Genomic DNA, 16,095 nt, shown 5'->3' with positions numbered 1-16,095 from the left:
ACAGAATTAATGATACACCCTTGTGACTCAAGTGTTAGTTGTATGAGTTATATCCTAGCTAGAATATTACCATTCCATAAGTATTAACAACTGAGTGACAAACATGTGACAAATATATAACAAACACTAACCAACAGTGCTCATAATCGGCTGCATAATCATTCTTTGAAATTACTTGCAATAGTGCACTAATATTACTTTAAAATTTTCTTTCATTTATCCAAACATTCTAAGGGATATAAATCCAATGCACACGTACAAACAATACAGACATAACAGCATTAATTATGTTTATCATGCCTGGTGTGAACTAGACTTGTCTTCATATAGAGGCATATCTAATTTGTAAAGAATGTATGGGTCATTTGATGTTTTAATGTGGCGTATGATGCAATCTATTTATAAATAATGTGACTAAGGTGGAAAAGATAAATATAACTTGAGTGTAAATAAATTTTATTAAGTTTGATAAATATCTATCAAGTTAAGTGTACAGATTTAACCAAATCTAAGTAAGAGCTGTAACAGTACTTCATATTTCAAAGACCAAGTTTACCTGAAGAACTATGTGATTAGGGAATATGTGTTTGATACAATGTACTACATATTCTGTTTCTGATTCTGTCAGTTCCACAGGCTGCGAGGATTTAAAGAGAGGACCAAGACCAATTACAGCCAATTCTGCTACTGAAGCCAGTTGCTCTAAAGAAAAGAAATTCAAGAAAACATTTATTGTTTTCAAACTTTGCATACTAAAATACCAATTTTGTCCATAATGTTCATGAATTAAAAACTGAGGTTTGGAAAAACATTCTGTACAAATCTACAAACTATCGCTATAGCAACCACTTGGGTGCTAAAAACAGCCATCATGTTTTTATCTTATGTTGTCACAGTAACAATTTTACTTCAATCTTGTGAAGCCTGATACAAACTTTCTAAATAGTACGTAGTTTCTATGTGAAAAAGAATTCAAAAATTATGATTTAGTATTGGTATCATATCTCAGGCTGCTAAGTTTTCAAACTTTTGTGGTGAAACACATATTTGAAAATGCATCCCTTTGTCTTAGACTTTCTATTTTTTTTATTATACATCAGAAAGTTCCATTTTGTATTTTCCATTAGTTTTAATAACCACTAATATGACACTTTTCATACGTTATTCTACCAACTGAAGCAGAATAATTTCTGCATAAACCATATGAACACAATATGACTTGCAAACACTTACCATTGAACAATGACCTCATTTTTCCAAATGGTAATACCATTACCTTTATCAGGTGTGATATCATGATACTTTCTAAAGTTCTAGTAGAGAACGATCATTTTAGTTCTGATAATTATGGTTTGTTTTCAACAGCTATTTTTTTTATGTATTGTTTGAATACTAAACCTAAATATCCTTACATTTTGTATTGTAATAAAATATTCCTATAGCTTTCAAATGAAAGTAACAAAAACATTATCAAGAACAACAACATCATCAGAGATTATTTAAAAATTCCCAGGCCTCTAGTTAGTTAAGAAGTATTTCAAAATTTTGTCTTGAGGTGTTTTGTTTATTGTGAGTGTGCCCAACTTCCCCATTTTGTAAAACATAACTCATTTTTACACAGTGTTATTGTAAGTTACATTACAGAGTGTTAAAGCTTACAACTTTCCCTTTCTTATGATTATTGATTTAGGTTGAAAACAATCTGAAGTTCTTAAGACCCCATCTTTAAATTTAACATAAAATAACACTACAAAAATCTTAACGTTAAAACTAGCACTCATAAGAATCTCATTAACATCAAAATTAGCACTCACAAGAATCTCATTAACATCAAAATTAGCACTCACAAGAATCTCATTAACATTAAAATTAGCACTCATAAGAATCTTGATAGCATTAAAATTAGCACTCAAGAATCTTGTTAACATTAAAAGTAGCACTTACAAGAATCTCACTAACATTAAAAGTAGCACTTACAAGAATCTCATTAACATTAAAACTAGCAATAATGAGAACATGGTTAGTGTTAAAACTAGCAATAATGAGAACACGGTTAGTGTTAAAACTAGCAATCACAAGAACATGGTTAACATTAAAACTAGCAATCACAAGAACATGGTTAACATTAAAACTAGCAATCACAAGAATCTCGTTAACATTAAAACTAGCACTCACAAAAATCTAGCTAACATTAAAACTAGCAATAATGAGAACATGGTTAGTGTTAAAACTAGCAATAATGAGAACATGGTTAGTGTTAAAACTAGCAATCACAAGAACATGGTTAACATTAAAACTAGCAATCACAAGAACATGGTTAACATTAAAACTAGCAATCACAAGAACATGGTTAACATTAAAAACTAGCACACATGAGAACATGGTTAACATTAATAAAACACTCAGAAAAATATGGTTAATATTAAAACTAACTCTCATAAAAAGATGGTTTAAATTAAAACAAGTTAAAATTAGCACTCACAAAATAAGTATAACATTAAACTACACTAAGATGAACAGAGTTTACATTAAAACCAGCACTTGGAAGGACAAGGTTAACGTTAAAACTAACATTTATGAGAATATGTTAATGTTCAAACACTCATGAGGGCATGGTTAACAATAAAATTAGCACTCACAAAAACATTACTAATATGTCAGTTTATAATACATTTTTATCAATAACTTCTAACCAAACTAACACTATCTTAAATGTTTCAGCTGCAAATCTATTGCCATCTTCAGGTGTGTAAATGCAAGAAATACTATTAGTGAAAATCAGACATGGGATCGTCAGGACAAGAAGCAGAAGTGGCACTCCAGTGGACTTAAGTGTGCTTGTCTAATACAGTTAACTCCTGCTGTTCTGTTAACTTCACTTTAGTTCTTAACTTGATGTATGTGGAAAGATCTTGTAAGTATAATGTTATTCAAGCGTGACAATGGGTATATTGATCTGGTATTTAATGCTTTCTTCTCTGAAATGAATAACTGCTGAATTGTCAGTGTTTAAGACTTATATGCCATTCTCTATGTGTTCTTATTCTAACTGTTTTGTCACATTAACAAGGAATTCTGTAGGTTACCTTTCTCTATACTGATGAATCTTGAAGGGATTTTGGGTTACCAGTTAGAATCTTAGATCTTATGGCTTATAAAATCTGACCTAGTCTCATATTTTCTGAAGATTCTCCAGATATACTCTGACAAAACATTCAGGTGAGGTTAGGTGACTGTGGTTTCTCTGTTACTTAACCATTCTGTTTCTGATTAATATTCAAAATACTAATTTTTAATGGTTAGCTATTTTTCATTAATGTTCTTATGATACGAGTAACTTTTTTTTCTTCTTCTGTGCTTCAAGTTTTATGCATCCTCAAGTTAGAACAAGTGATACCTCAGCATGGAGACTACATTTTTACCATTAGTTACCATAAAATTCATAAACACAAGACAGTTTTCAAAACTTACAATACTCTAGATCCCAAATAGCACACAGAAAGACCTTCAAGATTCATTAAAACAAAAAACATTTAGCAAGTTTGAAGTTATGCGTGCTAAAGACAGAGAGTATGAGTCATGGGGTGTTACCTGCTTTGTGAATTTTAGGAAGACCGTATAAAATACTATGATGGGAGCTTGTCAGTTACAATAAAGTAGCAACATTTTCAGATTTCTTCATCACATTGGATGTTAAGAGAGAAGAAAAATCTAATCTGATGCTTTCCATGTGAATATTGCACTGAATTACATTAGCAAAACTATAAGTCAAAGTAAAAATCCAAGAATAACAATACCACACCAGATGGTTGCATTACAAGCCAGAGAAGAAAGAATACACTAAATACAGTGTCAAGAATCATAGATGCAAAACAAAATTAACAAAGCCTTCCAGATTCACTTAGTTAAGCATATCAAACATTGAAGTTAGCAGGAGTTGGTCACCACCACTGAAAACATTTAAACTGATTGTTATTAAAGAGAACTCTCACCTTTGCTTCCTAAAGTCCTTGAACTGAATCTCAATAATAGTCCTTTGCAGTAAACACCTGAAGATTGCAGCAAATTAGCAGCCAAGTTGTAGCAATAACATAATGTGTTAAAGTTAATAAAATTTTAAACGAGTTACATTATTACGATAAAAAAAAACAAATTGGTTATAAAACAACAGCCAAAGTTATCCTTCGTCAGTAAACAGTTGCATAAAATATTCAGAAAGTTTACAATTTTACAAAACCAAACCATAAACAGGTTGTTAACAGTATTACCTGCAAAGATATCTTGTCGTGATGCAGCAATTTTTTCTTTTGTCTTCCCAACTTGCATAATATCTGCATTAAAATCATTCATACTTTAAAAAATGAACACCAAAAAATTCAGCTACAGCATGATAAAACAAACAAATGATTCAAATTACTGTAATGGAAAAATCTTCTGTTTTTAAAGCTTTGAACAGATAAATGTAGCTTAGCTAACTAACCACACAATTATTTTTCCTTTACAGTTATTCTAACCAGATTTTTGTATCCCCACACTTATCATATAGGAAAGCATAACTAATGTAATAACTTATTACAGTGTTAATGACACTGGACTGAATCTTTGTTCACACACTCACAGTCTTTTATTTTGTTGCTTAATATTAAACTTTGCCAAAAGTTGCTTAATCACATTTCCAATATGAGGAAATGTTTAAAGGATGAAAATAATTAAAACCATCTGAGAAAAATGTTACAAAAAAAAATAGCTCAAGAGCAATTTCTAAACTTCTTTTGTTTATGTGCCAATAAAATACACTCTGCTTGGCTCAAGCTTAACAAGCTAACATTGGCCTGTTGACATTTTTTCAATGTTTTAGGTGTCTCAATCATTTACTGTTCCATGCTAATTTTGTTTCACACTTAGAGCAGCAAAGATAAAAATATTCTCTCATTTAATGTCATTAAGCCTAATTTTATGACAATACACAATAGGAGGAAAAATTCTTCCTTTAAAACTTGTTCACTAAGATTAAATAAAAGACACCTTGTACAACAAACTGAAAGCTTCACATAACTAAAATACAGGGTTAATAGAAAATAACATCATCAAAATAGGCCACAAAAATGATATCTTCCACATACAGGGAATAAACAAAAATATAAATAGACCTAAAAAACATGAAACAATACCATTTAAATAAAAGAAAACAATGAGACAATTCTCTTTCATTTTAAATGGTATTGTTGTAGATAATGTTGCTTCACACAATTTTTTTTTATCTAAACTTTAACTGTGTTTAATTTTATTGAGAATTAAATGTGGCCACCAACAAACCTCTATTTTCAAAATTTTACACACTACCGAAAATATTTTATAAGATACAACATCATATTTATTAACATACCTAGTTTCTTTTCTTCACTGATAAATTGAGTAGATAGAGGTACTGTCTTGATATCAAATGGTGCCTCTGATGGCTCCAATGTGTAGTGATGAAGAGCTTTTTCTAGACCCACTATAGACACTTGTAAACCTGTATATGAACACATAAAGCTAGCTGCCCAGACCATTTTTTTTAATTCATACTATACTGCATCTGTTTATACAACAGTTTACTTCTAAGTTTCTGTGTAAAATACTTACACAAGTAAACTGTTTGGGTTAGGTGTTTTTCAAAACATTAGTATATTCTGAGGCACAGTAGTTCCAGTTTAAACAACCTAAGCCAAAAATTAGAAATCTTATAACACTGACCTAGATTTGAATTTTCTAAATCTATAAATTAAAACTCTGATTGTGCAACCAAATGACAAATATGTTAACAATATCATGGCTGAGTTTATGGTATTAAACTTCAGGCCCTGAAATTAAAACCATGTTTAATCTTGGAACTATGAGTATTTTTGTACTAAAGTTGTCAAAACTGAATACATAGGTCTGTGAATTGAAACTTCATAAAAGTTGTTTTGGTTTTAATAATGGATTTTCTATAATTCAGCTACATAGAATTTGAAAATAATATTTTTTTTTGCTATTACGTAAGGATTTTTTACAAATCAGGAAGAAAAAAAACAACTCTTACTTAAATCAAATTATTATTTCGTTTACCACAATGAATATTTTTTATTATTATGTTTGTTAACAAAAATACAAAAAACTGAAGAAAAGGGAAGAACATTGATGCCAAACAATTATACATCCTCATTCATCCCAATTTTTTTCATGAAATCTACATCTTTTAGTATCAAAACTACATATTGTGATCTTTCGTTTATGTATTGCATCTGGAGCATCACGTTTCAATGACCAGCAGTAATCAGCTGTCATGCTGATGTTCCACCATCCCTGATGCCTCCTCTCCATTTCCCTGATGTCTTGATGAAACTTTTCCCCCTCGTCCTACACTGACTGCACCAAGATTTTTAGTGAAATAGTCAATATGTGAGTGTAAGAAATGAACTTTCAAGCTCATATTACAACCCAACTCTGAATTGATTGAGTATGTTATTGACAATATTTCGAAATTAGGATCCTTGTTGTTTCCTAAAAATTTTTCAATAACATCTTTAAAGGTAACCCACGCTTCTTTTTCACTTTCCTCATTGTCCTTTCGAACTGTTCATCTGAAGTCAATTTCCTAATCTGAGGCCCAACAAAAATCCCTTCTTACTTGAAACAGTCGATATTTGTCCAAGGCCTTCGCAAACTGCTTCATAAAGCTCAGTTTTATGTGAAGTGGAGGTAATAGGACTTTCTTTGTGTCAACCAAATTTTCACATTCAATGTTTTTGATCCTGGTATCAGGCTGACTCTGCACGGCCATTGCTTCTTTATCCAGTGCTGATTTCATTCTCTGCTGTCCCATTCACATACAAAAAAAATTGAAACTTTATATAACTGGATTGTTGACCCAACAACATACAAAGGAACTTTTCAGTCTCCACAAAGTAGCCAATTATGTTCTTTGTATTTGACCTTATTAAGAAGAAATTCGAGATTTTCATGTTTCCTTCAAGTGAACCAAATGAGCAATTGGAACAGATACATACATGTTACCATTGTGAAGAAAAACACCTTTTAGACTTCTTTTGGAGGAATCAATAAACAATCACCACTGACTTGGTTCATAAACTGTAGCTCCTAGCATTGGTATTAATTCAGCAATATTATTGCAATAAACCAGTGAACCTTCTTGCCAAAAGTATGTTATAAACTCTTTCTTATGATTTCTGTATCAGTAATATGATGTCCCTGGAGAAAGTAAGTTCTTAGCTTAAGTTTGGACCCCAAAATATCTGATGAATCCTTTGGAAGGCCCAATCTCTCACCAAATCATTAACTTCACCTTGTGTGAAAAGTTGTGGTTCACGAGATTTTTCAAGTTGAAAACAATCCCTATCTTCATTTCTATTGTCATCAGATTGAGAATCAGAAGAAACTGTATCAAGAGTCTCTGGTGTAGTAGGTACAGGTTTATCAGGTCCATAAGCAACAGGTATTAACAGATTGAAAGTTTGGATAAGAAATTTCTTTTCTATTTCAAGTGTTGTAGCCTTGCATGTTACATGAGCAAAAATAGCAGTCATATCAATGGTTCCTAGGCTCATGCCAGACCATTGGAATTCCAAAAGGCAAAGACTTTTTCTTACCTTTAGTCCATTGTCTCAACTGTTCGATACAAATGATGCAAACATTTTTTATCAGTTGTACCATTTTCAACCATTTATTTCTTCATAAAGCATGCATTGTTTTCATTGTTATAGAGTAATTTCTAAATTTTAATAACTTACAAAAAAGTTCCTATTCAGGAAACCAAGAAAACATACCCATAAATAAATTATTAAAAATGCTAGGCCATATACAATTACTTAGTCCAATAAAACAATAATCATCAAAAATTAGATAACACTAACTTTACCACACACTTCTACAAAATAATCAGGTAATATTTACATTTAAACATTAATAACGCTGCCCAGAGAATAACCAAACTTACTATTCAAAATATATTGTGAGCTAAAAGCTCTTTGCTTTTGCATGAGAACTTTCAAGTAGTAAGTTGCCTGTCTCGAACTTCATCATCTGTATCAAGTAGCGATCGCTGCAGCAGCACCAAAACATTGGGTAAAAGTTCTTCACAATAAGCTCCAAACTTGGCAAGAGAGCTCACAGCCGCTAGAAGCCAATCATAAAAAAAAAGAGCATGATAATCAACTAATCATGATATTAGGCCTTTACTTAAGGAGTAGGCTTTTTTTCTGAGAAAGTTAGGTCAAACAATGTAAGTTATTCTTGATTAGAAAAAATTCAAATGAACAACTTTTAATTGTATTAAAGTGTCAGTTTTAAAACTAGTCATATCATCTAGGCAATGAAAATAACTGCAGAACTTGTTTTTAAACAGTGAGTTAGATAATGATATTAATTATAATATTATAATTATCCTTTTGTCTAAGTTTTACAGTTGAATAATTTTGACACCATAATGCCAAGAGTGTAAAAAATGTTAAAATTTAAAACAAACATTATTATTTATTAAAAATAAACATTAGCTTACAGCAAATATATCACCTGCTGACTTGATCATAAACTCAGATGAATGTAGCAAAAGGTAGTTTGACAGTTGTGAACTATACAGTAACCAGGCAGTTCCAAAAATAGGAAAATAGTGTGACATCAAAATTAAATCTCAAAAGCATTAATCATATATGTGCCATATTGTTGGTGGCTTTATGAATTTAGACACTCACATTTCTATCTTCCATTTTCTTTATCTTAATATGGAGCTGGAGGGTTAATTACATATTTTTAGTTATGTTAATTATTTGTCTGACTTTGCTTCATTGACAGATCGAGATAATCTCAGTCTCTAACAATTTAGTAATCTAAACTATTAATAACAGGTGATTTTAGATTTGATTTATTCAATCCTAGAATTACACTAAATCTAGAAATAAATTTAGATACATTTTCAATTTATTTACTTCCATAAATTTTCCAAGTACTAGTGACTGTCTGTTTTCTGATCTTTAAAAGCACTACTTCTATCATTTGATATCATGTTTACATTTAAGTCAAAGAATTTCAGAAAACCTGCAACAGTTAAACATAATATAAACATTAACTAAGCAGTTGAATAAAAAGTTCTTATTGCAAACAACTACAGTTTGGATAAAAAAAAAAAAGTTGATTCCATTTCAGAAAGCTACTTGTAAGGTTACATCACATGGAACCTTACAATACTTCACTAATCTAAATATAAAAACAATGCAGTAAACATTATTGATCAAGATTTAATAACAAATAGATGGTGGAGTTCAACTTCCAAGAAAAATAAGATCATAAGACTATTCCAGTATAAGAATATCAAACTATTCAATAAAAGAATGTGAAGATATTCACTTAAACTCAAAGCTTTTCATTGTAAAAATGTAAAACTGGTGAGCAGAAGAATGCAAGACTATCCAACAGAAGTATGATAGACTATTCAGTATACAAACAGACTACTGAACAGAATAATGTAAGAATATCCAACAGAGGGATAAGAGACTATTTAGTGTAGAAACAGACTATTGAGCAGAAGAATGTGAGACTATCCAATAGAAGGATAAGAGACTATTCAGTGTAGGAACATAAGAATATTGAGGAGAAGTATGTGAGACTATCCAACAGAAGGATGAGAGACTATTCAGTGTAGAAATAGACTATTGAATGGAAAAACGTGAGACTATCCAACAGGACAATAAGAGACTATTCAGTGTGGAATCAGACTACTGAACAGAAGAATGTGAGACTATCCAACAGAAGGATGAGAGACTATTCAGTGTAGAAATAGACTATTGAATAGAAGAATGTGAGACTATCCAACAGAAGGATGAGAGATTATTCAGTGTAGAAACAGACTATTGAATGGAAAAATGTGAGACTATCCAACAGGACAATAAGAGACTATTCAGTGTGGAATCAGACTACTGAACAGAAGAATGTGAGACAATCCAACAGAAGGATGATAGACTATTCAGTGTAGGAACATAAGAATATGAGACTGTTAAAAAGAAGAATAAGTATATTCAGTGTAGGAAAATAAGACTATTCAGCTTACAGTCATAAGACTTTGGTGTGAAAAAGTAAGATTATTCAGTTAAAGGATAACATGAAACTACTGAGTAAAAGAAATTGAAACTGTTCAATATAACAAAAATAATACTATCCAGCTTTCACTAACCTTACAGAGATAGTATTTCCTAGAAATATTTTTCTCTAAGAAATGCTAACAATAAATTCACGTTCATATTGTTACAGCAACATAAAATAAGCTCTCATCGGCTTAACTAAGTAGATGACAGTATACACTTAAAAAGCTGTATGAGAAAGAATAAGATCAGATTGATTACTCCATCATGGAAGGTGAAGTATGTTTCCATATGTAGTATTTTATTATACTTAGCTGGATACACTTATCATACCTGCTCTAACTGAGCCATTTTATGAGATTAATCTGTTGTAGATGAAACGGTTACACTTATCATACCTGCCCTGACTAAGCCATTTTCTAAGATTAATCTGTTGTGAATGAAACGGATACACTTATCATACCTGCTCTAACTGAGCCATTTTCTAAGATTAATCTGTTGTAGATGAAACGGATGTACTTGGATGGCAGTGTTGTTCTTGTACCCTCTCTACCAAGCAAGTGAAGGATGCGTATAGCTAAACTGGTGTGTTCACAGTCTTCAATAAACTCACAGAGATGTGCCAGACCTACAGGTAAAAAACAGTGTAAAAAAGTTTACAATAAACTCACAGAGATGTGCCAGACCTACAGGTAAAAAACAGTGTAAAAAAGTTTACAATAAACTTACAAAGGTATGCCAGAACTACAGTGAATGACAGTGTAAAAAGTTTACAATAAACTCACACAGGTGAACCAAACTTACTGCAGCAAAAGCTCTAGTATCTTAGATTTACAGCATAAAAGGTGTACATATATATATGAAACTTTGAAAAATAGAGAGCAAGTTACAAAAACTACTTTCTCAAAAATACTAATCTATTTTCTCTATACATCATTCAATACTCTTAACCTATGATGGTATATTTGTTAATTTGTTTATGTCAAAGTTACTAAGGCTGTCTACCAGTATCCCTAATACTGAACTGCTGACCACAAGGAAAGCAATCAGCCAGCAGCAACCATTGCCCACTCTCTTGATGCTATTCACCAATTTATAATGAGTTTGAGCTTCTTATTAAAGCTTCCACAGATGAAAGGGTTAGCATGTTTTTTGAACAGGGTCCATCTCAGATCCAGTAGTATTGAAACAGTAAAACTAATGGCTAGTTGGCCCAAGTCTATGTAATTAAAAAAACAATGTGCATCAGTCAGTCTGTGCGTGTATGCATGCCCCCTCACCTGGAAAGAAAATATTCCTATTGGCTAGTTTTACAGTGATACTTTTATGTTTGTACGCATGCAAAAGTGAATGATGGTTGAAATGCATTGTTCTATAAGAATATGAACTTAAGATGTTTATGACATTAACTTTAAAGACAATTACAAGAAAACACATTAAGTTAATTCTTTACATTTACATCTCAATACAAATTTCAACAGACACCTAAAAATTAACATTTAGATGAGTTTACTGCTATATAATCTATGTCACTTAGCCTCAATAGTCACTGCCGCAACTTCATTAAGTTTTGATACTCTAAAGCTAACAGACTGTGCAAAATAAAATAAGTGAAGGTTTCAGATGCAATTTAGACAAACATACAACAAAAAATTTATAAACAATCTTTTGATGACAATTTATTTTTATGCTCTTGATACCATAATTTTATAACTATGATATGTTTTCAACTATCTCAATACAGGTGCCTAAAATTGACAATTATGCTTAGTTATTGGTGGTAGTGGACCCAACACTTTGCTACTACTTTAGGAGAGAGTTTGTTTGTTTGTTGTTAAGCACAAAGCTACACAATGGATTATCTGTTCTGTGCCCGGGAAAGTACTGAGACCTAGTTTTAGCAGGGTGAGCCTACAGACTTATCACTGAGTGGCATTAGGGGAGAATAGAAAAAAAAAGAGCTGAAACCATTATGGAAGGAAAAAAAAAGTGAAACAGTGATAAATGAAGGCAGTTTGGTTTTATACACTTTTTGAAACAGTGATAAATGAAGGCAGTTGTTTTTACACTTTTTGAAACAGTGATAAATGAAGGCAGTTGTTTTTACACTTTTTGAAACAGTGATAAATGAAGGCAGTTGTTTTTACACTTTTGAAACAGTGATAAATGAAGGCAGTTGTTTTTACACTTTTGAAACAGTGATAAATGAAGGCAGTTGTTTTTTACACTTTTTGAAACAGTGATAAATGAAGGCAGTTGTTTTTACACTTTTTGAAACAGTGATAAATGAAGGCAGTTGTTTTTACTTTTTGAAATAGTTATAATTTAAGGCAGTTGGTTTTTACACTTTTTGAAATAGTGATAATTGAAGGCACTTGATTTTACACTTTTTGATACCATAATTTAAAAAATTCACTATTTTATAACACTATAAGAGTTTGATAAAAAAAATAATAAAAATTTTAGACAGAGATGATGATCATCCAGACAGACAAGGTGTTCATACAAAGGGTGTTGTGTACAGATATATTTTGTTTATAGTCATTCCATGTTTTTACACTTCTTTAGTTTAAATCTAAATACAACAACTCTATATTACATAAAAAAAAACATCATTATTTAAAAGGTTCATCTATTTAAAACATATCCTTCTTAAATATATATATATATATATTCATATATATACTATTCCACTTGATAATATTGCATAGGAGAAAAAACAATCTTGGAACTTTGTTTTGTAAGGCACAGCACACGCTTCATATGCAGGAGGTCAAGGATTAAATCCCACCTTCAGTCCATTTTATAAAGGTCTTTTTTGCTAAACAATGTTTCAGTAGTCAAATAATTTTAATACATACATTGAACAAAATGCGCAAGTTTATTCCCTAGTTTTGTAAATAAAATCATTCTTCCACATCACTTATACTAATAAGCTACAGTGATTTATTATAAGACTGTATTTTGTGATTTGCCCACAATGCCATGAAATAATCTGGCTAAAATAAAAGTAGCACAAGTGTGTACAAATCAGTTACAAATAAAGTAAAACAAAACACAAGATAATTTTTGAAACAAAATTAAAAGTTGAGAAAAAGATAACATATTAAACATAATCTAACAATATATTTTAAAAATCATTTTTTCATTTTACTGTGTACAAAATACCTGTTATTTGAACAAATAGGCTAGTTCAAAAACAATTTAAAACTAATAAAAACATAGATGTGAATAAGTGACAAAAAACACAATTCTTCAAAATTAATTTAAGGGAACAATAAATTACTTTCTCGATAAAAATCTTGTACTAAATATCACATATCAATGCTTTAAATGTTCAAGCCTTAACAGATGTTGCTACTACTTTAAGCTTGCTATAAAGCCTCTCCAAAAACTATGAATATCTTTTGTTGTTTATTTGTTTCTATTTTTTCAACACTGATTTTCAGTTTTGAATGCCCAAAATAACTTTTCACTCACCTTGTATATTTTAATTTGTTTGTATGTCCTAGAAATATCAGAACTCTGAATATTTAAGTTTGATTTTAAATTTTTATTGCTTTATACCCAAACTTAAGTTCAAATTTCCTAAAATTTGAATCTTTTGGAATTGAATGTTTTAAGATGGTAGTAAAAGTTTTTAATGTAAAATGCACTTTCTATTTAGTTTTTATTATGAAATACTTTTTAAGTTTTCCTTTTGCTGTGTCAAGTCTGAGCTCTGAATTCTTCACAATTTTCCAATTTCTAAAATAGGCTGCTGCAATTTCCAACCAATCAGAAACACAAAATTATACACAATTATAAGCAATATATTACAGCCCATTAATACCAAGGACAGAAAAACCTGCTGTGTCACAGCCCATTAATACCAAGGACAGAAAAACCTGCTGTGTCACAGCACATTAAAACCAAGGACAGAAAAACCTGCTGTGTCACAGCACATTAAAACCAAGGACAGAAAAACCTGCTGTGTCACAGCACATTAATAAAAAAGCCAGCCAAACCTGCAGCTTATACAATTCATTAACTCTCTGTATGTGGGCTTAGTTATTTTGACTGACCATGAAACTATGCATACTATAAACTTTGAAGATACTAAATGTACCTTCACAAAATTTGGCAAGCTTTTGGAAAACATTTCAAATATGCTGTGCACTAAAAATCTGATTTTATAATAAAGAAAGAATTTTTAACATATTTATGCAGCCTTCACTGAGTGAAAGGCGATTTTCATGCTAAGAATAAAAACAACTCTTTTCATCTTACATTTTTCATGTTTCATTTTTTATAATCTCTAAAACTTCCTAAAAACTTTCTCAGTAAAAGTTTATACCTTATATCTCAAGTTCTCTACCTCAACACTAAATGTAGTCAAATAATCTATGGCAAAAGATTATTTTATTTTTTTTGGAATGAGTGCAGATTGTAACAGACAATTAGAATTATTTAACTCGGGCTTCTCGGCTTGTTACGACAGTTATTATTTGACTTTTGTTTAATTGCTCTTTTCATCTTGCCTAACTACTGCAACATGCAATATATCTTTTAGTGGGAATGAACATTTTACAGTAAACAAAGTTTCAGGTTGTGATATGACGTATAGCTTTGTATGTTCCTTGTGCATTACTCAAGGAGTGATCATTTTCTCCATACATCGAGGCCTACTTAGGAAATAGAAGATTTCACTGCGAAAACACATTAGAATATCCTCACACTGTTCACAGAATGGCCTTTTCTATTGGTTATAAACATGTACCATTGACAAGTAGCAGAGAGCAGAAGCATGAAGAGTTTTGAGGAGTTCCTGCAGTAGGTTGATAAGTTTATTGATATCTCAGAAATTACAGAAGGTGAGAGGGTTTTCATATATATATTCTGGCCTATCAATATTTATGTTAGTTAGATATGTATTGATGGATACACTAAATCCAGTATAAAAGAAGAAAGAAAATCCAAAAATAGGAATTCAGATTATAGAGGGTCATATGACACAGCAAAGTGAAGAATTAGAATTAAATACTTCCTTTTGAAAAATTAAAATTTAGATAAAAAAATTGAATAATAAACTATATTTGAATACTAACTTCATTGAAACATAAAGTAGGTTAACTAAATTTCTAATGTAAAATGGTCATGACATACATATCTCTCAATCCAACCCTCACCGAATTTCAGAGGATAAATAGCTATGATAGACAAATCTTTAGCTAACACAATCTATGAAGCAGATGAATTATGCCTTACAGAAAACTCCTCACATATCCTGTTCAAATAGGAAATTATAAATGGTCTGGTATTATCACAAGTCAGAAAAGTACATGGACAAACTAAATATAAAATAAGAACCTCCCACCTCTATGATTTGCTGAGATAACAATATTTTTGGTGAATCTACTAGAGTGGCTCCTCCAACTACTCCATTCTTTTGAAACCTCTTGTCTAGTCCCACCTACTACACCTATTAAGAGTGTGTTTATAACCAATAGAAAGAGCAGTTTTCCCTCTATGTAAATCTGACAGTCATTTGTAAACAAGTTGAAGGAGAAAGTAATAATTTTGCCAAAACTGTTGAACTGTGATGACTAAGTCATTGCTACGAATAAGAATGGAATTTTTTGTAACCCACGTATAGCTTATTTAGAGACCCAGATAAATTACATGGATTTTGTGTGTACTAAAATAGTAACTTAAATTTTTCAGTTTTCTAAAATTTATATTTAAAATTAATATCTTGCCACCGTCCACTTGAAAGAATAAACAAAGCTTAGAGCGAGGCTTAACACGTGTGATGCACGAGTGCAACATTTTGTAACGTTATAAGTTCTCGAAGTCTTTGTTTTTTGGTGTATTTTTTATTCATAGTTCTATGTTTTAAGAAGAATAACTAGAATCTAAACATTTATGAGTAGATAGTAATATATATATATATATATATATATATATATATATATACACACACACACACACACACACACAC

At 30.9% G+C, this 16,095-nt stretch overlaps 1 protein-coding gene across 1 annotated transcript in view; it reads right to left on the bottom strand.

Annotated features, from left to right (window-relative positions):
- Nucleotides 1-16,095, bottom strand: part of LOC106464581 (coatomer subunit gamma-2-like) — a 69,139-nt gene that overhangs the window by 15,308 nt on the left and 37,736 nt on the right. Inside the window, 6 exon segments of the mRNA XM_013924732.2 lie at nucleotides 557-702; nucleotides 4,269-4,331; nucleotides 5,387-5,515; nucleotides 7,979-8,044; nucleotides 8,047-8,157; nucleotides 10,579-10,743. Of these exon segments, the coding sequence (XP_013780186.1) occupies nucleotides 557-702; nucleotides 4,269-4,331; nucleotides 5,387-5,515; nucleotides 7,979-8,044; nucleotides 8,047-8,157; nucleotides 10,579-10,743 (680 nt within the window).

This window comes from Limulus polyphemus, unplaced genomic scaffold (genome assembly GCF_000517525.1).
Source record: "Limulus polyphemus unplaced genomic scaffold, Limulus_polyphemus-2.1.2 Scaffold1694, whole genome shotgun sequence".
In the NCBI taxonomy this organism is placed as follows: Eukaryota; Metazoa; Arthropoda; class Merostomata; order Xiphosura; family Limulidae; genus Limulus; species Limulus polyphemus.
Note: the sequence above shows the minus strand (reverse complement) of the source record. Positions and strands in the feature narration are given on the sequence as shown.